Source organism: Heloderma suspectum, chromosome 6 (assembly GCF_057233095.1).
Source record: "Heloderma suspectum isolate Gila_16-S chromosome 6, 16-S_ref, whole genome shotgun sequence".
NCBI classification, from domain to species: domain Eukaryota; kingdom Metazoa; phylum Chordata; class Lepidosauria; order Squamata; family Helodermatidae; genus Heloderma; species Heloderma suspectum.
In genome coordinates, this window is record NC_139463.1 from 102,027,111 (window position 1) to 102,053,270 (window position 26,160).

The following is a 26,160-nucleotide window of genomic DNA, read 5'->3' on the forward strand; positions in this document are numbered from 1 at the left end:
AGCTCATCAGGTGTAGCTCCTGCCCAAATATGGACATTCAGGCACAAAGATGTGCCTGAAGTATGGCATGACCCAGCTCAGAAGTGGGAACCTGCAGCTTGGGAGGTGGTTGGACTACAACTTCCATCATCCCTGACCATTGTCCATGCAGGCTGGGGCAGCTAGAGTTCCCCCACCCCTGATCTAGCATGAAGTTCTATATATGCCTGATTCAATGAAATGGATTTGCACAAGAGCATATAGTCCATCTTCCCTTTATTTCAGTGTGGTTTGTACATGAGAACCCCAGCATAGGTTGTGCCTGTAATGATTTGTTTAAAAACAAACATTAAAATAATGAAGTTTACTAAATGTGAAGGAAAAGCTTTTTCTAAAACTAACGCCATCACTCTTTCCTTTCAATTATACATTGTTTTTACTTTCCAACGTGTCACAGCTTCAAAAGAACTTTCCATAACGTCAATTTCATTATACCATCTCATTAGCTCACTGTCATTTCTATTGGAAGGCTGGTTGTCTGATTGTGAATGAGTCTATCAGTGCTGTTTTGCCAAAATTGTCACCGCACTGGCATCAGCGATCTGATAAAAGAAACAATGTTCTGTGAATGGTTGTGGATTTTTCCTCTGCTATGCTGTGCTTGTGTATGTGTACATAAAGCAAATATTATGAAGGCAAGTCTCCAGTGGCTGCTCCTCCAAAGGGAACTAAACTTGGTGGTAACTTCCAAAGCAGCCATGTTAGGAACACAGGATGCTAGCAAGCCCTATGCTGCCTGGCAGCAGTTCCCCAGGGTCTCAGGCAGGGGGCTTCCCCCAGCCCTACCTGGAGATACCAGGATTTGAACCTGAGACGTTCTGCATGCAAAGCATGCGCTGTACTACTGAGCCACAGACCTTCCCAGTAGCCTACTACAGCAAAACCAAGACTTGTGGCATTTTAAAGACTAACACGTTTATTGCTGCATAAGCTTAAAGACACAGTCAGTCTATTAGACTTTAAGAGTTGTTGTTTAAATCTGCTAGTACTGTCCCTACAACTTCCAGTCACTTGAGGAAGGGGAAAGCGCATTGCAGTATTCCACAATCTATATGTTATACTGTAATGCGGTTTATGTGGGGCAACCCTTGTGCTTAGTCTGGAAGCTGCAGCTGGTGTAGAATGCAGCAGCCAGGATGAAGAGTGGAGTGCCTGGCCATGCACATATTACACTGGTGCTGAAGCAACTGCACTGGCTACCTATGAACTACCAAGCCAAGTACAAGGTCTTACTGTTGGCACATACAGCCATGAACAGCTTGGGACCAGGTTTCCTGGTAAGTTGCCTTCCCCAAAACAGACCTCTGCAAGCATTAAGATGATTGCGGGGAGGCCTTGCTGGCTGTACCACTACCTGCAGATTGCCATCTTGCAGCAGCCAGGAATGGGCCTTCTCTGCACCCAATTTATGAAATATCTCCCTCACCACCCTGGTATTCAGAAGGCACCAATTATATGATGTTTAGGCGCCCAAGACCCGTTTCTTTACCCAGGCCTTCACTGAGTGAGTGTGTTGCCCAGTCTGTTTCTTCATAGTTATGGTGTTGTATTGGTTTTAATTTAATGTTTTCTAATGTTTTATATCAATGTTTTAGCAATTTGTATGTATTTTAATGTATATTATAATGTATTTTGATGTACTTGGGATTTTCTTGTGAACCTCTTAAGAGATATTTTCAAATATGTGCAGTGGTATATAAATCTACTAAATAAGTAAATAATATAAAGTGCCCTGGGAAACATTTTGGCTGTAGGACAGCATAGAACTGTCACTTTTTTGTTGCCTTTTAGTAGGTTTTAATAGAAGAGCTACCTTACTGATACTTCTGGATTTTTTTCCCTATTGAACCAACAGCGATCTGCAATTTTTTCATTCTGTTGTGCCCAATGGAAGACTTCTTAACTCAAATGCTTGCATACGTGTTCACCCACAGAAGCAAACCCTTAAATCCTCTTTCTTTATTCTACAGTGCCTGTTAAGGATGCATTTCACAATAATTATCTTATTTATCCTCATGCCTAAACTATAAGGGTGGGCCATTAATATTCCAGTTTTACAGAGAATTGAAACTGAGTAAGACCCTACATTCCTCACCAGCCATGAATATGCCTCTTTTTTGCAGCAACTCTACCAATGAAAAAACAAGTTCATATGAAAAACAAACAAAAAAAGCACACATTGCTGAATTTTATTCAAAATGCTTTTTTAATTTAAATCCTCTTAGTAAATCGATTTGTTAAACATTTTTTAGGTTTTTTTTGTTTTGTTTTTTACACAGAGAGAAAAAGACTGGGTGAGAAATTACAGGCACGGTGGGAAGAGTCCATTAATTACACTGAATAAAAAGGAAGCATCCCCAAGAAATGGGACGTATGAGTCAAACCCTTGCAGACACACGCACACACAAGCAGACACACATACATAGTGGCAACTTGAAGCCACAGAGGTGTAGGGTAGCTTTCTCCAATTGGGTGTCTTCCTGAAGTTTTAGCCTACAACTTCCATCGTACTCCAGCATTAGCCATTCTGGCCAGTGCTGATGGGAGGCATAGTCCAAAACATCAGGAGGCTGCTAGGTTGGGGAAGAATGGTGTCAGGAAATGCACATACTTGTGTGCACACACCCTGTCTCAGGGAGCAAAAAAGACAGAATAAATGGGCAAAATCTGCCAGTGAAACAGAGCCCAGTTTAGGGGCTTGCACTAGGATAACAGCTAGGGAAGAATGGGCAGGTGGTGTCCATGGATGCCTTCCAGAACAACCATGAGGTAAGAGATGCAGAGGAATCATGGGATGTGGGGCCATCTTTGGGAGACAATAGGAAAGTGTTTGGAGGCAGCTCAACGCTGCAGTTAATTCCTCTAGTCTCAGGAAAATTATGGTGGGAAGGCAGCGGGAAGAGCAAAGCTTGACAAATTACTGGTAGCATCTGCTGGAGGTCTAGAAAGAAGGTGGCCAAGGCTTCCAGGGATCAGGGGCGAGACTGCTGTAAACCCATTCAGCAACTTCATCTCCCTGCCCAGTTCTTGTCTTGCCCCACAGCAAGCGAAACAGGAGGGCAGGGCAGTGGGATGGCCTGTGCAGTGGGTGACTCTCCTGCCCACAATAACTTTTTAAGGAGACAGGGACCACCTCCAGATTTAAGCCAAGCCACCCTGAGCAGCAGGGCTGGAAACGGCAATTGCAGCCTCGCACACAGCTCTGGAAACAAGCTTGCAGTGGTTAAGTAAGAACAGCCCCCAAGCAGGGACTCTTTTTTTCCCAATTTTTTATTTACTAACTTTCTGTCCTGTCCAGACTGTTGGCGTGCCTAGGACGGGCCTAGCAGTCTTAATGAGGTCAGCCTGAATCTGCAGCCACTCTCAAGCGACCGATCCATGGCTGCATCTTAAGTCTGGACCGGGCATGCTCTATCCCACTAACACGCTCCCCCCTGGCCTCGATGGTGCAACTAGGTCATTTTAGACCCAGGACCTATGTTCTTTCTGGGTGGGTGCCCTTAGATGACCATGTGTATTGCTTCAGGTGCGAAGCACACAACTAACATTTCTCCTTTCACCCCCACACTGCCATTCCATGCTTTACAACGACTTCTACATTCCTGGTATGTCAGACCAAATGAACAGGCCAGGTCCATGCTCGCCTCCACCCTGGTTAACACTTAAAAAAAGAAAAAGGAAGGAAACTGCAGTGGCTAGCATCAGCCCCGGTGGGCCTCTATGCCCATTCCAGTCCAGGAGCTGATGCCAGCCTGCCTTCTGCTTCTGCCCCCTTCCCCTGCTGCTCTGAGGGTGGTTGTTTGGGGGGTGGCACCCTGGATGCCAGCCCCACAGTTCAGCCCTAGCTGCACCACTGCCGGCCCCTGCTTCTCCTCTGGCCATCCATGCTGCCGGTTCCCAGATGAAAATGAAGAGGGTGAAACTCAGCCAGTAGTTGCTGGCAGCCTTTACCGGCTGAAGCGCAGATGGGAGCGTCCGATCAGATGCTGTCCCCGAAAGGGTCGGTGCTATAGGGCGAAGCACCCCGTGTGCTTTACGGGTGAGCCAGCCCTGCCTGTGAAGCAAGGTGTTCATTCAGCATTCAAAAGCATGGGAAAGGGCGGGAGGCAGCTGCCAGGACGGGCGGAAGGGCCCTGGGAAATACAGGAGGAGCTGGGCGAATGCTGGACAGGAAGAGAGGTGGAAGTGGGTTCCGTCAAGCGGGGAGGGGGAAATCATCGCTTGTAGCAATCCGCAATGGGTAGGAGCGGCTTGGGCGGAGTGGCGGGCGAGGGCAAGGGGGTGCCAGCGGCTGGGCCAGGGGAGTCCGTTTTCCGCTTGAAGCGATAGGTGATGGGCAGGAGGAGTTTGCTCTTCTTGAGGGCCTGGACTTTCTTGAGCGTCTCATCGTCCAGCGCCATGAAGCATCGGCGGGAGTACTCCAGCAGCCGCTCCTTGGATGGGTCGAATTCGCCCACCTCAGCCAGCTTTTCGGGAGCCACAATGAGGAGCTCGGCAATGGGCGTGGTCAGGGCCACAGTGTTACGGTCCACTCGGTGGTGCTCGAAAGCCCGGCTCATGCTTTGCAGCTTCTGAAACGTGTATAGGATCTTCTTGTAGCGGCACAGCACCCCGTCCACGTCTTTGACTGAGTAGCAGATCCGGGTTCAGATGGAGAATGTGCCGGCAGTGACCCACAAACAGGGGAGAACGAGCAAAACAACAGTTTGAGGAGCAGGAAGATAAAAAAGGAGGAAAGGTGGCAGCCCATGAACATCCAGGGATCACGAAAGGCAGGATCAGGCACAGAAACCACAGGAGACAAGAAGGATCAATAGGTTGGAAAAGACGACAAACAGGAGCCAAAGGTTGAAACACAGATAAGGTCATATATGACAGAGAGAGATGCAGCAGCCATATACACATCCAGACCGTGGGAAGGGCGAGGAAGAGAAAGTAACTCAGAGCAAGCAAAGAAATGGTAAACAAGACAAAAAATGAAAATAAACGATCAGATAATTCAGAAGTTGGGAAACATCAGCAGATATGAAAAGCACAGAGAGAAAGGACAGAAAACAGGAGAGGTGGAGGAGAGTTAAGCAAGAGATACATCATGATGGGCGAGGGCAGATGGAAGGAAAGAAAGACAATGCAAAGGGTTAGAAAAGGGAAATAGGATGGGAGAGAGAAATTTGGGGATGGGACAAGAAAAAAAAGGGCAGGGAGGAGGGAAGATAATATATTTAGTTATTATTACATTTCTATACCACCCAATAGTCAAAGACCTCTGGGCAGTTCACAACAATTCAAACCATAAAATACAATACAATAAAACATAATATAACTACAGTATAAAACCAAAGTAAAAGCCAGCAGCAGTGTCAAAATCTAAAAATACAATAGCAGATTATTTATTGTTTATTTACTGAAGCAATTTTACCAAGATTTGATGTTTTTGAGGTGGAAGACCTGGAGGAATGGATATATAGGTAGGTAGGTAGGTAGGTGTGTGTGTGTGTGTGCGTGAGAGAAAGAAAAATTTCAGCATTTCCATTTCTCAAGAGTCAGTATTCCTCTTCTAACTTCCTTTTCCCAGACAAAATAAATGAAAACACTACCCTCTTCTTGAAAATGTGAACACATTTTCATCCCCAAGCCCACTCCCCAAATCATGTGATTTTATGTCCTTCTTTCTCTCCTCTATCACTGTTCTTGAGGAAAAATCCAAGTCTTAGAACTCCCACTGACTTTGCAGCCAAAAACAATTACATCAGTCAAGTACATGTATGAAAACTGATCTTACACAAGCCACTCTGGGAACCTTTTGACCCTGAAGAGCAGGGTAAAAAAAGTGCTTTAGGACACAATCCTATGCATGTTTAGATAGAAAAAGGTCTGCTAGCAGGGCAATGTGGGAGTTGTAGGACATTTTTCTGTCTAAACATGCATAGGATTGCACCTTTAAATAAATATAAAATAACAGATGTAACCAAGGTGATTAAGGGATTACTGAATTCATTTAAAAAAAAGAAAAAGTGCCTCATTTTTAAATAAATATTTCCAATGAAGGGGATGACTTCATTCACCCTGATAAAAAGAGGAAAAAAATTGCTAGTGAGTTGAGAAAGGAACATTTTGATTTGCTATTTTTGCAAGAGTTTTTATTTAGCCAAAATGGACAAAATTAATGAGATTGATATATAGTTATGAAAAGAAAATAGTAATGAATTATTGCGGGGTAGGATGCTGCTTTGCTATATACTAGAATAACCACGGTACTGGCTGTCAATGGGAAGAACATCTCTGTTACAGGTGGCGATCTATTAATCATTAAAGAAAAGACCAAGTCTACGTTCGCCAGTCTGTGCTCGTGAGAGGGAGTTAAAAGTCCCGTCATTTCTGCTGCTAACGGGACCACCGCCTATTGCTCTGTGCAGGATCCGAAAGCTGAAACCAGAGGCCCTTGCTCTGAACCCTTACTACTCACCTCTCTGCCTCTCGCGGACTTTAGGTTTGACAAAGCGTCTTCGGTTTGCCCCCCCTTTCTGCTTCTTATGCTCTGTAGAGCCCCCCTCCTCAGGGCTGCCACTCAGCCATGAGCCCATGCTGTCGTCGTCTGTCACATCCCCATTCCGGCTCTCGGACACCTCGGAGCGCCGCGGCGGCTGCTTGCTGCGGCAGTGATCGTCTAGGGTGAAAGGGGAAAGGGCAGGGTGATCACATGGCGAGGGAGAGGGAGCCCCACCTGGCACAGCCTGCTTGGCTAGTAAGATCAACTCTGCCAGAGAACTCAAGAGGCTTGGCCCTTTAACAGGGGGTGGCAACCTGTGGCCATCCAGATGTTCTTGGACTCCAACTCCCATCATGGCCAATGGTCAGGGATGATGGGAGCTGTAGGCCCATGGCAACCCACAGGTTGCCCACCCCTGCTTGAGCTCCACTTTCTTCCCCCGATGCACCACCCCCCTTCTTGATTCTAACCCATTTAAACTCAGCACTCTCTTTAGCACCCAGGCATCCTATTCCCCACTTTCTCCCTCAAGAACCACGGTGTCTTGACAGCCATTCCCATCTCCTCTTCTCTAGAATGGGGGGGGGGCGCAGAAGGGAGCTCTCCAGATGTTTTGAACTTCAACCCCCAGAAGCCCATTTACATGGCCAATGGTCAGAAATGCCAGGAGCTGAAGTCCAAAACATCTGGAGCTCTACTTTCTGCCCACCCCCTCTCTAGAACAGCCTGAATTCCATGAGTATCCAGAAGGCCTTGCTCTAACCCAGCACATCCACCCCCTCAGCTTCCAGAGAACTCTGGATCCCTCCTGTTACCAGCATCCAGGCGGGCAGAGGAGATGAACTTGTCCAGCTGGCAACGCAGGAAGTCCCGTTCTTCTTCCAGGTCTTCGATTCGCTTCTGCAACCAGGAGTTCCTCTCCAAGGCCATGTGCAGCTGTGTCCTCATACTGGTTACCAGAGTCAATGAAGGAGGCGGCATCTCTGGAGCTTCTGAGGCAGGAGGGAAACCACACAGGTTCGTTTATATTTATTTAAAACACTTATAGCCCGCCCTTCCCCCAAAAGTTGCACAGAGCAGCTGATGGTACTGATAAAACAAATGCCAGTAAAAACAGCAAAATCCTTCCATTATAATACCATAATTTAAAATGTAACAATAAAGCCATTGTGGTGTAATGGTCAGAGTGTTGGACTCTAACTTGGGAGATCTGGGTTCTAGTCCCCACTCAGCCATGAAGCTCACTGGGTGATTTTGGGCCAGTCACCGACTCTCAGTCTAACCTATCTCACAGGACTGTTGTGAGGATAAAATGGAGAGGAGGGGGACCATGTAAGCCACCTCGGGTTCCTTGCGAAGGGAAAAAAGGTGGGGCATAAATGTAATAAGTAAAATAATAATCTAACCTAAAAACCAACTAGTCAGGAGCCAAAAGGTTTTGTAAATAAAGAAGTTCTTAACTTCTTTCTTTCTTTCTTTTTTATTTATTTATTTAATTTCTATACCGTCCAATAGCCAGAGCTCTCTGGGCTCAAAAATTACAAAACATAATATAAAAACTTTAACATACAAAATTTAAAAACAGTTTGAACATCTAAAACAGTTACAACAAGGTACTGGGACCTGATAAAACAAGTGACATTAAAAGCCCCATCATATGCTGTGAAATGTCTGTGAGTATATTTTTGGGACCAGATTATAGTCTTAATCTTGTCCCAGAAAGAAAGGCCAGAGATCAAACCTGGGACACTGTGCATACAAAGCTACCACAGAGCTATGGTCCTCCCCATTCCAGGGATTGCAAAGAAGAAACGCATGATATGTTGGCACCAGATGGATCTCAGTGGGCCCTCTCTCTTATTGCCATCTTCCAAGTCGCCCTCGTTTAAACTTATGTCTAAACATATCTACAGGTTGCCTTACAGTGAAAGTTGCCACTTCTCAAACCTCTTCAAATCCAACTTTCACCCTGCCTCCCAAATCTCTTTGACAAACCCGTGTGAGAGGCAGGGAGACCTTCCTGCCCAAACCATCATCTTCCATTGAGCAGGAGCAAATTGACATGGGATGGCTTTCTTCCCATAAATTTCATTTCATTAATTCAAAATCTTTAACTGTAGAAAACTCAACCACTGAAACTTGCAACTGGAGTAAAAAATAAATCAACAGAGAAAATGTGCATTTATGCAAGCTTGTCCATCTTCTTTTTAAAAAATCCTTTCTCTTCCTGGCTGCCAAAACACATCCCTCTGCATTCTAGTGAAATATATACATTCCTAGAGGACATTCATACAAAGCACCCACACGCAATTATCTCCTGACCATACAGGGAATGTAGGAAACTTCCTTAAACCAGGATCAGACTATTTGTCCTTCCAGCTCAGTGGGTTGTATTCAATGTTATTCTAAGTTGAGTCCCATTAATTTCAATGAGTCTACTCTAAGTAGGACTGACATTGGATACAGCCCAATATGTTTATTCTGACTGGCGGTGGCTGTTGAGAGTCTCAGGCAGAGGTCTTTGACATAAGAAGAGTTGTGCTGGGGTATAAATGTAGTAACTTAGACCAAAGGCCCATCTAATCCAGCATTCTGTTCACACAGTAGCCAATCAGATGCCCATGGGAAGTCAATACGCAGAACGAGAGTGCATTAGCACCCTCCTGCACAATAGCACCCATCACTACCTCTTGTGGTAGCAAGTTCCATCATTTAACTGTGTACTGTGTGAAGTGGTACTTCCTCTGATCCTTTCCTTTTATACTTCACATACATCCTCTGCTGTCTGACCCTCTTAACTGGAAAGGCCAGAGATCAAACCTCTGCATGCAAAACCTGTGTTCTACCATAGAGCTATGGAACTCCCCACTCCAGGGATTGCAAAGAAGAAACACATGATATGAACCCACACTCCACAGACACCACTGGTGGGATTTCTGCAGAGGTGGAGTCACTTTCTGGAACTGCCACAGTCATAGAAACAATAGCACTAGCATATTCATCCCCTGGATGGTTGCAAAAGATTGCTTGGATGTCATTCACCTAGGGCAGGGAACCTGTGACCCTCCAGATGTTGCTGAACAACTCCCATCATCCCCAACCACTGTCCATCCTGGCTGATGGGAGTTGGAGTCCAACAACACATGGAGAGCTACAAGTTCCCTAGTCCTGACCTACAGGTTCCAGTACATAGTCAGAGGACATTCAAATATTACCAGTGGAAGGTGTGGGCAGGATGTTTTTTTTCTCACCATCAAAATTCTGTGGGGGACTCAGCCCATAATATAACTGTTGATGAGTTTGTGTCTGAGACTCCATCTGGTGTGGCTCATCCAACGGTATGGATATTTCATACGCTTCATTGTTTTCCTTCACTATAAACATACACAGCAAGGGACGGGAAAGAAATAAGCCTAAGCATAAAAAAGCTAGAATAAAAGCAGCAATCCCAGTAAACATACATTTGGGGAGTGTTGCGGGGGGACGACACACCATAATGCCCTTTCCCAGTTCTCAGTCAAACCATGACAGAGAACCTCAGGGTCACTTACTACGTAAGTGGGGGGAAAGCATGCGCACTGCATGGACAGTGATTGCTCAACCACACATCTGTTTTGCCTGTATGGTGTTTAAAACAAATAAAAAACCAAAGCAGCACCTTGCATCTTAGCCTTGTCCTGGATCTTGCAACTTTGCTAGTATGCAATGATGTCAGTGAAGAGTGAGATTTTATGTGATGCGCATGGCATTGTCAAATAGGATTTCAAACTTGGAGAGCAATGTGCGTATAAGTGTGAGTATGTGAGAGACAGAAAGAACATGAGAGACTATTTTAAGAATTCCTTCGAATACCATTACCAGGTCATAAAGGAGCTCTTCTCTTGCTTGCTCACATTCCCTCGACACCATTTATATTTTCCAAATGTAAAACAAAGGTATGTGTTTGCATCTCTAGAGCCCTCTTCAGGCATTCTGATGATGAGTTCTTCATATGATGAGTTCTTAATCAGGTCCTGAATCTGTCTTATGGTTGATGGTTTAAAATTGTTCTAGATACATGTTGTCTGTGTGTGCGCTATCCGTTTAGGTTTTACACTTCGTATAATGTATTTTAATAGTTTTTAATTTTTGTAAACAACCCCAGATAGCCTTGGCTATGGGGAAGTATAGAAATGAGAAGAGGAAGAAGAGGACGAGGTGGCGGCGGCGGCAGCAGCAGCGTTGTTATTATTATTCTCTTACTGGGTACAGCAAACATGCAAGGAGAGGGAGCGCTCCAGCCCTGCTTCCCTCTCTTGTCACACCCATTGCCCTCTACTCATGGGGAGTGTCTGCCTGAAAAGAAGAGCCTCCTGTATGTGTGGGGGCTCTCCATGCAAGCCAGAACAGAATTTTCCCAGTGTACTGTTTCATGTGGAGAGCCTTCATGGATGCAGGAGGCTCTCCTCTTCAGACAGTCACCCTCCACGAGCAGGGGCATCATTAGGAAGAGGCCCAACTGGGCACTGGCCCCGGATCATTTTTGAGATGTCCTAATGGCCTTTTTATTTTAAACATTTTCCCATTGACTTGCATTGGAAAACAGAAACGGCTATAACTTTTTTTAGTTTGTATGATAAATACATGAAATTTGGAGACTGGTAGCCCCCATGGAGCTGATTGCTTGAAATTGGGCAGGTTCAGTTAGGTCCAGTGGCTTTTGTGATAGTCACAGGTAAAATTTGCTATTTTCAAGAAAATCTGTCAAACAAAGAGCTATAATTTTTGTGTGCTCCCACATAAGTGCATAGAGCTTGGGGACCTGGCAGCCCTTACAGAGCTGACTGAATCTGCCAAATTTCAGACAGTTAGTCCTAGTGGCTTTTGTGCTAGCCATGCATAAAGTTTCCCTTTCTCAAAGACTAGAACAAAAAGTAAAAACTGTCAAACCACACAGGGGATTAGAGATCCTAATCAGAAGGTGTTTAAGGTGACCATTAGGAGGTCACTATCCCTAATCTCTGGTGTAGGTGTTTTGTTTGTTTTTTTGAGGTGCAAAAAAGCACTCCCCCCTACTTTTCTGCTCTTACATGCTCACTGTTGGGAGCTTGCTTGCAATGAAATTTTGAAGAGGGAGAAGGAAGGGAAGAAAGAGCTCCATGTGAAATACTGCTATGTCACACAGCATCTGATTTTACTACCCCAGACTGGAACCTTTGCTTCTGCAGAAGTTTAGTAGCTTCAGTACAGCAGAGGATCCAATCAGCCTCCACAAGCTTCTTTCTCCCCCTCCACTTTAATTTCTCCTAAATAGCTGTAGGACTCAAATTATTCCAAAGGGAGGATTAGAATTATGTGGCGTCATGAGTGAGGAACTGCTGAGGCTTTTAAATAGGTTCTACAGTTTTTTAAAAAGCTAGAAAAAGCCCTCAGTCACCTCACCTCATAAAGTTAATTTAAGTATGTGCAATCCTTACAAACCCTCCACAGCCTCCTAAATTCCTCTGAAGTACTACCTTTCTGAAAGGAGCCACTTGGCTTGGGGAATTCTCTGTACCCTCCCCTCCATTTCCAAATCACCATTCTTCTTTTCTTCTCCCCTCCCCTCCCCTGTTCATTCTTTATCTTCTTCATTCCACCCAGAGCATATCTTGGGGAATTCTTAAGAGAATTCTCTTTGCTGGGCAAGAGAAGTTCTGAACTGTATTTGACTTTATACAAACAGACAAGAGGGCTTGTTTTTCTCCTTCTCCTCACTCAAGGCTTTGAGAAAAGTGGGTTCACATGGTTGCAGAGAAACAAATCTGGGGCTGTTTTGTTTGTCAGTGCCATTATCCAGCAATAGGAAGGGCTGCAGCTCAGTGGCAGAGCACATGCTTGGCATGCAGAAGGTCCTAGGTTCGATCCCCAGCATCTCCAGGTAGGGCTAGGAAAGAATCCTGCCTGAAACCCTGGAGAGCCGCTGCTGCCAGTCAGTGTCAACAATTCTGGCTAGATGGACCCAGGGCCTGACTCAGTATAAGGCAGCTTCCTATGTTCCTATGAAGAGAAAGCTTTAATAAAAATAGGAGGTTTGGGCTGGTTTTTTAAGTGGAGGGGAGATAAATATTGCTAATTTATGCAATCCTATGTATTGGACTCAGAAGTCCCATTATGTTTAATGAGGCTTACCCTCAGGAAAGTGTGCATAGGATTCCAGCACAAGTTCCTTTTGCAGGGAGGTTTGCACCTTGATGTTGTGCATGTTTACTTGTAAGCATGGTACTGCAGGCTTAATACAGTGCCTACCCAATTCTGTCTAATTAATTGACTACCCTTTCAGCTAAGTCCTATGCACGTTTTTGAGGGGGGGAGGTGTTTTGCATGAACTCTAGCTTCAGTGGTGAGGGAAAGGCATTTAGTACATGCTCAGAGTTTCTCCATAACTTAGCCCTAGTTTTGAAAACTGACTCATTGGTTGAATCCTGGTGAAGTCTTGGCACAAATGAAGTTATGGGGGGGGGGGAGATACACTGAGAGCTTGTACATAACAAGGGGGAGGTAGAGGAGAGTTGCACAAAACAAGACATCTGTTTTGATGAAGAGTTGCTGGAGGATGGTAGGGTGAGGAGGGATGGTTGCATGGAGGGGAATAGAATTGGTAGGGGGAGAATGTAAAGTGCTCAGTGGGGAAAGAAAAGCATTCTGAAAATGCTCAGAGGCACTCTCTATTTAAGAACATAAGAAGAGCCATGCTGCATCAGACCAAGGTCCATCTAGTCCAGCATTCTGTTCACACAGTGGCCAACCAGATGCCCATGGGAAACCCACAAGCAGGACATGAGTGCAATAGCATCTTTCCACCCATGTTCCCCTGCTGCTAAAATTAGTGAAATGTAAATAAATTCTAGTAATTCTAAATTTGCATGCAGGTATATCTTTCAGAAACTTTGCAGATTTCTTGCCTGGGGGACACCTCTAATGACCTGTGCATTTTCATACAAATGTACCCAAAAATTATTAAGGAAGGGATGAAGGGAAAGCAAATCACTCCCTCCCTCTTATTGGAGAACTCCACTTCCACATGAACTGCTGCACCTATCCTTCTGAAACTTTGCTGGTTTCTAACATAGGGACAACTCTAGGCTCTCCGTAATTTTCAGAACAATGATCCACAAGGAAAATAGGGAGATATGTCCTCTTTTGGAGACCTCAAAATGTCAGGGCCACCCTTGCACCCTCTTGTGGCTATCATTCTGAAATTTGGCAGACATGATCTCCTCTGATGGGGCAATGAATCTTGAAATGTTTATCTAATTCTTCCAAGGAAGTAAAATGTTATTGGCAGTTCCCTTTAAAAGAAAATCAAAATATAAACCCTGCACCTATTTTTCTGACATTGGGCAGGTATAATCCCCTTCTAGGGAGCTACTATGACTGAAATTTTCATCCAGTTCTGACCAAGAGAAAAAAGTTAGTTTTTTTCTAATTTCCCATAGTAGTCAACAGGAAGCATAAAGAATCATTTTTCCAAACCTTGACTCAGGTTTTGTGCTGAGCTGAAATGGTCCGACTACAAATTGGCCTGAGTAGAAGTGAAATTTTTCCCAAAATGCTGAATCGGGGTCTCAGTTGAAGTGGGGTGGGGGGTCAGTGCACACTCGTGTGTGTGTGTATATATATAAAATCTATACACACACACACACACGCAAGCACACCACATATACAACACACGCACACATATATTAGAGGTGTGCTTAGACTCAGATATATATATTACATACATACATTCATATGCACAAATCTGTGTTATGGGCCTGCACCCCAGATCTTTTAAGAACCTAGCAATGCCCGTCCATAAGTATAAGGTGACAAATAGGATGATGGAGGGGGGCGGGGCTGGGACACCCCTTCTCCTTGCGTATTTGCTGTACTGGTAAAAGAACACCTGAATACGGCTGTAGAGATACAAATACATAACCTTGTTTTCCATTTGAAAAATATAAATGGTGAATACAGAAAGCCTGAATAGGGCTTGGGTGGAATGGTGATCTTGAGATTCTACCACATTGGCAAAGAGCTGGCACTCCACAGCAGCCATTTCAGGGATCTATAGGCCTAAGAATGATCCTCAATAGATAAATTTTGAAGCTCTTGGCAAGAGGCAAGAGTTAGTTCCAGACTAGTTAGCTACCATTAAGTTCCATCCTTACTCACTTAGTTCACACTGAAATCAATGGGTGTTAAGTCGCTACAAGCTTTTCACATTGACTTCAATCAGTCCAAATAACGTCTGTCAGGATCCAACCTATTATTAGAAGGATGGTAGTCACCCAGGCCCTACATAACCCACCCCTCTCCCAATCAACACACACTAACCTTGCTTTGCACCAGCTCCACGACGTCCCCTGCCCGTACTTGCCCGTTGTTGCTGTTGGTGGTTACTTTCACTCATCGTCCTCCCACCCCGGGCGGGACGGATACTACTAACCTGGAGAACAGGAGAGGTGTTATAACTGGGCAGATGGACTGTACATCTGTCTTTAATCTGTCCCTAGAAACCCCTTGTCTAGATTGTCAAAGCTGCCTTTTTTAAAATGCTGTGGTCTTTTCAGAGAACACCAAATACCATCTGCAATTCCCTTTCTAAATCTGTAAGACTAATACTGCACATTTCCTTGCAGAGGGGGAGGGAATCACATGGTGTGTCCTTCATGGGAAAGGTAGGAAACTGCACGTTTGAATGCTTGAAAACAAACAGAGTTCCTGCTTCCTTCTATATGGAGGAATCATATTATTCTGTGTGGAGGAATCAGGACAGATAAAAGGAAGTATTTCTTCACACAGTGCATAGTTAAACTATGGGATTTGCTACCACAATCGTCACAGCAACCCTGTGGAGCAGAGTTAGACTAAGAGACAATAACTGCCCAAACTTGCCCAGTGAGCTTCATAGATGAGTGAGGATTTGAATCCAGGTCTCCCCCCCCCCCCCCGCACCAGTCCCAACACGGTACCACAATGGTTCTCTAGGAGATCCTAGTTTCCAAGGTACCCCCTTCTTCTCCAATATGTAAGAGGATATCTACCTGGGCCAGGATGACACTCAGTAGTCCAGCGTTCTCCACAAAAATACTGTTCCCCCTGGAAATAACACCAAACACCTCGACAAAGTCAAGAAGAAGAAACTAATAGGTTACAGGATCCCACAGAAACAAATGCAGACAAGAACACCAAAGTGCAGCAAAACAATCCCTTCACAATTTCCCCTTCACATCTATGAAGGCAGGGGTTGGGGGGGAGGTCCTCCAGATTAGCAGTTGAGGGGTGCCTCTCCTGTAAAGAAGAGATGTGCAGGGCTAGCCAGGGCCGGCCCTAGGATAAATAGTGCCCTGGACGAGGATTGCCTTTGGTGCCCCCCCCACCTTGTGATCAGCTTTGCAGGGCTACCCAGAAGGTTTATGGGGCCTGGTGCAGGTGTGATGTTGGGGGGCCCTGCTGCAGCCCCCTACAAGGACCCATGTATGTGTGTACAAAGCTGGGAGAATTACTGCGTACGCAGACTACATCTGAGAATTCTCGCCTGCAGCTCCTCCTCGCCCTGGGATCAAGCAGAATGATAGATCACTTTTTCTTTCATAGGGATAAGGGAATAGGGATCAGGTTATGCATTGCTGGAGTACCTCCACCAAATTCCAAATCCCTTCTGGCACAGCTTCTTTCTACTTCCTGGGGCTCAGTCTCACAGGTCTTCTGGCTGGAAGACCTGCTATACTATCCACTGAGAATGACATTCTCTGGGGTCCAGGAGGTTGTAAATTCCTCCTTGAGAGAGGGAGTGGTGCTGGCCTCTTTAAAAGAGGCGGTAATCAGACCACTCCTGAAAAAGCCTAACCTGGACCCGGAGGACACTGACAATTATAGGCCAGTGGCCAACATCCCCTTCCTGGGCAAGGTGCTTGAGCAGGTGGTTGCAGGACAGCTCCAGGCACTCTTGAATGAAACAGATTATCTAGATCCATTTCAATTGGGCTTCAGGCCTGGTTTTGGAATGGAAACTACCTTGGTCGCCCTGTGGGATGACCTCTGCCGGGAGAGGGACAGGGGGAGTGCAGCCCTGCTGATTCCCCTGGACCTCTCAGTGGCTTTTGATACCATCGACCATGGTATCCTTCTGGATAGGTTGTCTGGGTTGGGAGTTGGAGGCACTGCACTGCAGTGGTTCCACTCCTACTTGGATGGCTGATTCCAGAAGGTGGTGCTGGGGGATTATTGCTCTGTGCCATGGCAATTATGCTGTGGGGTTCCCACAGGGCTCTATTTTATCCCCCATGCTGTTTAACATCTACATGAAACCACTGGAGGAGGTTATCCAGAGGTGTGGGCTGAGGTGCCATCAATATGCGGATGACACCCAACTCTACCTCTCTTTCTCATCAAACCCAGGTGAGGCAGTGGCTGTTCTGAATCAGTGCCTGGGCATGGTAATGGACTGGATGAGGGCCAATAAACTGAAACTCAATCCAGACAAGTCGGAGGTACTGTTAGTGGGTGGTTCATCTGCCCGGCTAGGTGATATTCAACCTGTTCTGGTTGGGGTTGCATTCCCCCTAAAGGATGACGTTCGTAGTCTGGGGGTGCTCTTGGACCCAGAACTGGAGGCACAGGTGAACTCGGTGGCACGGAGCACTTTTTATCAGCTTAGGCTGGTATACCAACTACGCCGTTACCTGGACAGAGATAGCCTAGCTACAGTTATCCATGCTCTGATAACTTCTCTTCTGGATTACTGCAATGCGTCATATGTGAGGCTGCCTTTGAAAACAGTCCGGAAACTTCAGCTGGTCCAAAATAGGGCAGCAAGATTGTTAACAGGGACTGGCCAGCGAGCTCATATTATGTCAGTACTTTTCCAGTTGCACTGGCTGCCAGTCCACTTCGAGGCCCAATTCAAAGTGCTAGTATTAACATTCAAAGCCCTTAACAGCTTGGGGCCAGGTTATCTGAAGGATCGCCTCCTCCTATATGTGCCTGCCTGGATCTTAAGATCATCCTCAGCAGCCCTTCTCCATGAGCCCCTGCCAAAGGAAGTGAGGTGGGTGGCTACTAGGAGGGCTTTTTCTGCTGTGGCACCCCGGCTGTGGAATGAGCTCCCTAGTGAGGCTTGCCTAGCACATACATTGTATTCCTTCTGGCACCAGGTGAAGACCTACAGTCAGGGCCAGAAATATTGGAACAAGGATAACTGTTTTGGCAGTTGGCCTCTGTATACCACCACATTGAAGTTGAAAGGAAACACACCCAGATGGGAGCAAAGTCAGGATTTCCAGCTGTAATTCACTTGACAGAAGTGGGGCACTAACCATTCAGAAAGGACAGCCAGTGGCATACACACACACCCATCATTGGGGGCTCATAAGTAATGGAACAAACCAACATCATTTCAAACTTAAGGATCGCCTTTAATACCTGGATGAAAATCCTTTGCAGTCAATGACTGCCTGAAGTCTGGAACCCATGTTGTTGTTCAGTCGTTAGAATCATAGAATAGTAGGGTTGGAAGGGGCCTACAAGGCCATCGAGTCCAATCCCCTGCTCAATGCAGGAATTCAAGTCAGAGCATCCCTGACAGATGGCTGTCCAGCCTCGTCTTGAATGCCTCAGTGTGGGAGAGCCCACCACCTCCCTAGGTCATTGGTTCCACTGTCATATTGCTCTTAACAATCAGGACGTTTTTCCTGATGTTCAGCCAGAATCTGGCTTCCTGTAACTTGAGCCCATTATTCCATGTCCTGCACTCTGGGATGATCAAGAAGAGACCCTGGCCTTCTTCTCTGTGACAACCTTTCAACTACTTGAAGAGTGCTATCATATCTCCCCTCAGTCTTCTCTTTCAAGGCTAAACATGCCCAGTTCTTTCAGTCTCTCTTCATAGGGCTTTGTTTCCAGTCCCCTGATCATCTTTGTTGCCCTCCTCTGAACCCTCTCCAGTTTGTCTGCATCCTTCTTAAAGTGTGGTGCCCAGAACTGGACACAGTACTCCAGATGAGGCCTAACCAGTGCTGAGTAGAAGAAAACTAGTACTTCCTGGGATTTGGAAGCTATGCTTCTATTAATGCAGCCCAAAATAGCATTTGCCTTTTTTGCAGCCACATTTGCCTTTTTTGCAGAGTTAAGTCATGTCCAACTCTTCATGACCCCATGGACCATAGCACGCCAGGCCTTCCTGCTGAGTTTCCTCCCTCGATATGCTTTGCCAGGCCTTTACTGCAGCTGCCTTCAGCTGCTGCTCATTTGTGGGTCTTTCTGCCTTCAGTCTTGTCTTCAGGAAGTGAAAAGCATGCTCTATTGGGTGGAGATCAGGTGACTGACTTGGCCATTGAAGAACATCCCACTTCTTTGCCTTGAGAAACTCTTGGGTAGCTTTTGCTGTATGTTTTGGGTCATTATCCATCTGCAATATGAAGCGGTGTCCTATCAGTTTGGCAGCATTCGGCTGAATCTGAGCAGAAAGTATAGCCCTACACACTTCAGAATTCATCCTGCTGCTTTTATCAGCAGTCAGGTCATCAATAAACACCAGTGACCTGGTTCTACTGGCAGCCATACATGCCCATGCCATAACACTGCCTCCACCATGTTTGACAGATGACGTGGTATGCTTTGGATCATGAGCTGTTCCTTTCCTTCTCCATACTTTTCTCTTCCCATCATTCTGGTACAAGTTAATCTTGGTTTCATCAGTCCAAAGAATCTTATTCCAGAACTGGGCAGGCTTTTTTAGGTGTTTGCTGGCAAAGGCTAATCTGGCCTGTCTGTTCTTGAGCATTACCAGTGGTTTGCACCTTGTTGTGAAGCCTCTGTATTTACATTCATAAAGCCGTCTCTTGACTGTAGATGTGACAATAACATGCCTACCTCCTCAAGAGCGTTCTTGACCTGTCTAGATGTTGTGAAAGGGTTCCTCTTCACCATGAGCAGAATTCTGCGGTCATCCACTGTAGTTGTCTTCTGTGGTCTTCCAGGCTTTTTGCTGTTGCTGAGCTTGCCAGTTAATTCCTTCTTTTTCAGGATGTTCCAAACTGTTGTGTTGGCCACTCCCACTGTTTTTGCTATCTCTCTGATGGGTTTATTTTGTTTCCTCAGCCTTCTTCACTTGCATGGACCCCTCTTTGGACCTCATGTTGGGGGTTCCAGTTAACAGCCACCAAATGCAAATGTTACACTCAGAACCACCTCCAGGCCTTTTATCTGCTTGATTGGTCATGGGGTACCCAGGAAACAGGCCACACCTGGCCATGCAGCTGCTTCTCAGCCATTCGTTCCATTACTTATGAGCCCCCAACGATGGGGATGTGTGCATGCCACTGGCTGTACTTCCTGAATGGTTAGTGCCCACTTTTGTCACACCCCTTGAATTACAGCTTAAAGTCCTGACTTTGCTCTCATCTGGGTGTGTTTCCTTTCAACTTCAATGTGGTGGTGTACAGAGGCCAACTGCCAAAACAGTTATCCTTGTTCCAATACTTCTGGCCCTGACTGTATTTATTTTCCCAGGCATTTCAGCTTTCTAGCCTTTTAGCTTTGCTGTTTTAAATCTGTATTTTAAATCCCTGCATTGCTGCTAGGTTTTATTCTGGTTGTATTATTATACTGTGGTTTTAATGTTTTATATATTTTATATTGTTTTACTGTGTGCTGTTTGGTTTTAATTTTTGTGAACTGCCCAGAGAGCTTCGGCTATTGCGCAGTATAGAAATGAAATAAATAAATATAAATAAATTGCTCAAAACCTTGATCTCTTAGCCCCTGTGCTACAGTTTGCACAAGCCAGTTCAAACAGCCACATGCAGGCAGTTGCACTATGCAACACAGCAGAACTATCACAGGTTTTACTTTTAATATTTTTTGTTTAGTAGCAGTTCCCATCATTTGGTAAGAATTTTTTATTTTAGAATCTCCATTATTTTTATCATTAAAAATAATAAAGAAAAGTTATACATAAAAAGATATTCAGCTGACCTCCAGCCGTTTATGGCTTTATTTTATTACTATTTATGTAGTACTTATAGTGTTTATAATATTTGAAGTGCTAAGTGCTCAGTAATGTTGCCTCAAAGTAAAGCTGTGTTCTTCTGATCTTCTAGTAGAAATGACATCAAAGTGGAAATTGAAAAAGAAACGTACTCTAAAGATAACTGAAGGAAGATCATTTTTGTAGTTAGTACCCAAACAACCTGTAGAACTGTGGGGAAAAAAAGTTAGACACTTCCTTTTAGCCACCCTAGCTCACTGTGGACAGTACAGTCAAAAAACACAGCCACTGAGCTCAGCTTGGCGCCCCCTTCAGCTTGGCTTGGCTCCACCCCCACCCCTCAGCTCAGCACCCTAGGTAACTCCCCAATTCGCCCTCCCCTAAAGCCGTACCTGGGGCTAGCTCTCTCCCTCAGGGAAGCTTTATTTCCTCAACCCATCCCAGTTTAAGAAATCCCAGTTAACACACGTACACACATCACATCCCTCGATTCCTTGAGCACCAAATCACTTGCCGTTCCAGGCATGAACCGACTGCTTAAAAGTTGCAGCCTCTGAGGTGGAGCGAAGATTCCATCTCTGGTGGCATCTGACCTGTGATGGCTCATTCATATATGCAAGGTACTACTTGCCGTTTCAAGGCCACGCGTGATAAACATGCATGTATGAACTGATACTCACAAGGTCCCAAATTCTGTGGAAACAAGAGTAAGATTAACAGACACAGCTGAGGGACACTGTTGCTTCCCCTTTTCAAGTTCTAATATTGCTGGAGGGAACCTCAGCATGTTACATGCTTGTATTTTAGGTCTAAAGCAGGGATAGGCAACACAGTACCCACAGCGCCTCGGACATCTTTCTTGGAGCCCGCCAAGGTGCCCCATTCCTCCCATTTTTTTAAATTAATACATTTTCTTACTGGCAGCTAGGATGGCTTTGAAACGGGTCTCTGTTGGTGCCGAGAACTCTGGGTCCAAAGGGGTTGTTTAGTGTATTGGGGCTCAGACCCCACCTCTGCTTTGTACTCAGTCCTTTGGGCAGGTGACTCGTCCTTTGCTGTGCCTCCCAGGGGAAGCATTTTGAGGTGGTGCCCATGACTGTTTCTCAAATTGCCACAACCACCCATGGCCCAAAAAAGGTTGCCTACCCATGGTCTAAAGAAGAGGATCATGTCACAGTCCTTAAAAGGAAGATATGGTGGGGGAGGGAGAGAAAGAATGCACCTTTATGAGGGAGGAACACACACGTACACTAATTTGGGCTTGGAAACAAAAAAGGTAGAATTATTACCAGATTTTCCTGCAGAACAGCTATGCCTACAAAGACAATGCCTTTTGCAGGGGTGGGGCAGGGGAGACACAGAACCCCTTGCCAGTGGAGGCTGATGGCTCCGATGTCAGTGGGTCAGTGAATCGGCTTTGGGCTTCAGCCAAACTCTAAAGGAGCTATCTGGAGAGCTCCTTTAGAGTTCTGACTGGCCCTGACTGAAACCCAGACCGGATCCACCGTGCCACTGACATCAGAGCCACCTATAAGCCACCCAGCCTCAGCCAGGTGCCCTCCAGCTGAGATGGACTGTTTGGGGATGCTAGGAGTTGTAGTCCAAGACATCTGGGCAGTACCAGGTTGGGAAGCCTGTTCTAAGCCCATTCAGTCCAATCCCCATTCAGTTACTGACTTCTGTAAATGTACGCAGATGCAGACATCCCCCCATTCCCGCTTGCCCTGGCTCCATCAACAGGGGCCAGTTTTACACAATTCACAACAAACTGATTTCTTTTCGTATCTCCACATTACATTCCAGACGGAGAGCCAGCTTTGGGCTGATCTTTGGTTTTAAATAAACAGATAAATGACTCCGAGCTTTCCTTCCTTCTCCCCTTCCAATGCAACTTCTTAGGCACATCTCTCCCTGCCCCACCCCCTGTGCTGCCCCACCAGTTGAAGCCAATAAATCAGGGATGTTGAACCAATTTCAGCCCATGGGCTGAACTGTACTTCAGAGAAGCTCTCATGGGCTGTGTTCCAGGGGCGGGCGGGGCTGAAGGCAAAACACCAAAAAATACCAGCACATTTTAACTTAAAGCTCTCACTGCCAGTAACTAACCCTTAGGGGGGGCATTTCAACCTTTCAGAATTTGGGGGTGGGGAACTACACAGAAGTCATGAAACCACCAAACAACTGGTGGCTGGAGGGGGAGTGGGGGGCTGGGGAAGTGGGTATGGCCCTCTGGGGAATCCTGGTGGGCGGGATTGGGACCTGAAGCGGTCCAGAAGCCTAAGGTTCTGCTTTAACTAGTGGTCCATGCTCATCTCCAACTTTCTTATAAACAGGAAGAAGAAGGCAGAAAGAAACCATTCATTAACACAACCTCAAGATCCCACACCTTTTTCACCCCCTCCCCTCAAAGGTATTTCATACCAGGAAACCTAGGTAGGGTAAGGCTGATTATTATTTTTAATAATTGTAATGTCCTGCAGATGGCCTGACACATGGGACCCTGCTGTTCCTGTACCATGTTTTAGGGTTCCATTGCCAAACATCTCAAGAAAGCCGGTCCAGCTACCAATAGCTGCCGCCACTAAACATCCCAACATTTTCCCATGTTATTTCACTGTATTAAAAACAAGTTAAAACTTCTTAAAAAAAATGACATAATAAATATCACTAGATAATGAGTTAACAGGATCTTTCCCACAGGGTGTTGGTGGTAGATGTCTCTATGGCAGTGGAAGGGAGAGTGGAGCAGGCACCTGAGAACTTCTTCACCAGCCTCTCTTTCTCCTTATGGAAAAGTCAAACTCTACCACCAGCCACTCCCACATAGTCTTATTCAGCCCCATCACCAATTCTCCCAGGTTTTGCTCTGAGCTGCAGAAGGCTTGGGGGTGGGGAATCCCAATTGCCTGGTTGCTCAAGCACCTAAAAATCTGGCAGCAATGCAAAATAATTTGAATCCCACCCCCCAGCTGTGCCTCTGGGTTTCAGCCACTCCCCAATCCCACCATCCTTCTCTAGACAATGCTCAGCTCAACAGCACTGCCATTCCTACATCCCACTCCTGCCCATTCTCATTTTCAAGTGATATTGGTCCTCTTTGGTCCATCTGTTGCTGTATCCCATCTCCATCACGTTCACATCATCCATATACTTTACTGGACTTACCTGCAGCCCATCCATTCCTATATCCTTTCTCACAACATCCATCCAAGGCAAGTCACTATCCTCAGGGTAAATCCCCAATCTGTAACACGTATGTAGATAATACTGGGCTATTATATAAGATTGTTGCAAGGTGCAATTACAAAACTGTGTGTGTGAAGGGTCTGAACACTCAGGAAAAAAGTAGTTACACGTAGTTAAACTCCAGCTAAAATCCTGCAAGTGCAGCCCAATACCAGCTCACTTACCACCACCCCACCACATCAATCACTTGTCCAGGACCTGTTTCCAGCCTGTGCTCAGCTATTATCATTTGCTCAAAGCAGGACATGGGACCCACTCTCTTATATGATACAAGACTGGATAGTTCAGTGGCTAGACAACAGAACCTGTCCTGCAAAACTCCACAATTCATTCTCTTACACGTAGTACTGCTGAAGCCTCCAAGATTTAAGTCACAACTGGATAACTACTTACCACTGTAGGAACTGGATGCAATAAACCATATATGAGTGTATTACTTAGTTGACTATAGCATAACTTCCAAAATGGAATGTCTAACTACTAATACTAGCAGTCTTTGCTACTTTTTAAAAAATACGTTATAAGCTGCCTTGAATTTTGTTTCTATAAATGAAAAAAGTGCCATACATATGGCTAATAAATAAAATAGATGTGCTGCTGCTTCTAGGTCCTCCAAGGCCCTCTTCCCTAGCCGACCCCCTCTGGACCACACACTATTCGAACTCCAGCATGCCCACCTAAAGGCCAAAGGGAACTGCTTCAGCCTGTGGAAATACAATCTGAAGCGAAAGCCAAGGCTGGCCCAATTGCACAAGTAATCCAAGCAATGTCTTGGTTGGGGGAGAGCAATATTTTTAGGAGTGCCGGTGAAGCAGAGTGCAGCCAGAACCAAAGTCATGTCCCAGCTCCGTCTGGAATCTTGGGGTGCACCGCTGAGGTCCTGAGCTGGTTTGGGGCAGCAAAATCTCTTGGTCTGGGCCACCTCTCCAAAGCCTCACAGGGGATTTGCTTGTCCATCCAAACCCCACTCTTAACATCAACACACCACTTCCCTTCCTTCTCCGCAATTCCATTCTCCTTCCCCGGCACCCTGCTCCCCTCCTCGTTATTACCACTTGGTCCTAAACGGACCCACAGCCTTTCCTCTTCTGCCCAACTTGCATCCAAAAGAGCCATAGCAAGGGCCCCCGCTCCCTGCAGCCCCCTCCTCAACACCTCCCTCCCGGCTCTGCATCCCACTCGATGCAAGCGTCTCCCACGCAAACTCCTTATATACCAGACCGACTTGCCGACGCCAATGAATCGTCCGAGGTGGGAGCGGGAGCGTCCGTACGCCAAGCCGGTCCCCTCCCAATCCAAACGGGCCTTTGGCAACGAAAATCAGAGCCCATTACCACCACTCCAAAATGGCCCCGGCTGCTGATGCCCTATGATGAAGGATTCCTCCCTTCTTTTCTCCTCCCCAAATTTCGGTGGCGACGCGCGCCCCGGCACTTTGGAGATGCCAAAGGGGGACCTTTCGCGCGCCTTAGGCGCAGCGCCCGGAGGCTGAAAGCATGGGATATCTGGAAGGCCGATCTCAAGGGAACCGCCGGCACCCTTTCCTCGCAAGGGAGGTGGGGGGTGGCCAGCGGGCAGGGACGGATCAAGGGAAATCGCAGGGGTGGGTGCTGAGCCGGCTCACCCCCTACCCCCCGCCACCGCCCTCCTCCTCCTCCTCCTCCTCCTCCTCCCCCTCCTCTCCTCCTCCTACCTTGCTCTTGTGGTTGCATCCACCGCGGAGCGTCCCAACCGGCAGCTTCGGGCAGCAAGCTAACCCAGAGCGGAGGGGAGCGCCTGTAAAGTGCGGCGGGAGGAGGCGGGGCAGGAGCCGGAGGAGGAGCAAGACGGCCTTGAGGCGGGAAGGGAGGGTGGCAGAACCTGGGCAAGGAACGAGGACGTCTGCGGCTGGAGACAAAATCCTGGGCCTTCTTCGCGCAAGCCCGTTGATCGCTACGAGGGACGGACGGACGGACAGGTGCAACATCGAATTACGTCTTGCACTTGTGAAAGAGCCATGATGGCTATGACAGCACAGAAAGGGTTTTCGTATCAACCCATGTATGCTGTTGCTTCATTGCGCGGGAGACAGTTCGCGCGTTCAGTTTGCCAGAAATCTAGTTGTGCGTGCACGTGTGAAAGAGCCACCAGGCAGAACGTATCGAAGCTAAACAGAGCGAATGGTCTCCGGAACGGCATCTATCGATTAAACGCTCTACACTGTTCTGGCCATCCAACCACCTTTCCAGCCAAATTCTTCCTGCCCACGCCCTCTTGCTTTTTAGCTGAACTTCTGAAAAACAGTACTTCGTGTACGCAGGGGAAGGTTTATCATTAGAGGCTGTTTTGTCTGGTATGCTGCTATGGCCCTGCCTTTGTACATGTTAACAAGAATGAGTGTAGGGTCAGCCTC

General features: G+C 46.4%; 1 protein-coding gene across 2 annotated transcripts; it reads right to left on the reverse strand.

Annotated features, from left to right (window-relative positions):
- Positions 1–2,216: 2,216 nt before the first annotated feature.
- On the reverse strand, positions 2,217–25,542 carry CCDC106 (coiled-coil domain containing 106). Of its 2 annotated transcripts, none has more exons than XM_084805705.1 (8): positions 25,462–25,542; positions 23,679–23,766; positions 15,577–15,651; positions 14,867–14,978; positions 9,781–9,903; positions 7,345–7,521; positions 6,506–6,706; positions 2,217–4,666 (listed from the first exon to the last, which is right to left on the reverse strand). In XM_084805705.1, the coding sequence occupies exons 2-8, from the start codon at positions 23,727–23,729 to the stop codon at positions 4,254–4,256; spliced, it is 1,152 nt and encodes a 383-aa protein (XP_084661831.1). In that variant the 5' UTR covers positions 23,730–23,766; positions 25,462–25,542; the 3' UTR covers positions 2,217–4,253. The 2 variants fall into 2 exon arrangements, with proteins under 2 accessions (XP_084661831.1, XP_084661832.1); XM_084805706.1 differs by having other exon boundaries at positions 15,577–15,631; positions 25,462–25,535.
- Between the last annotated feature and the right edge of the window lie 618 nt (positions 25,543–26,160).

Excerpts from the sequence above, each read along its gene's own strand:
- CCDC106 (XM_084805705.1), bottom strand. The coding sequence starts at position 23,729 with ATGGATGTTGTGAGAAAGGATATAGGAATGGATGGGCTGCAGGTAAGT. Across the intron at positions 14,979-15,576 it reads TGAGTGTCATCCTGGCCCAG|GTTAGTAGTATCCGTCCCGC; the intron begins GTAGATATCCTC and ends CCTGTTCTCCAG. Across the intron at positions 6,707-7,344 it reads CTCTGCCCGCCTGGATGCTG|ACGATCACTGCCGCAGCAAG; the intron begins GTAACAGGAGGG and ends CTTTCACCCTAG.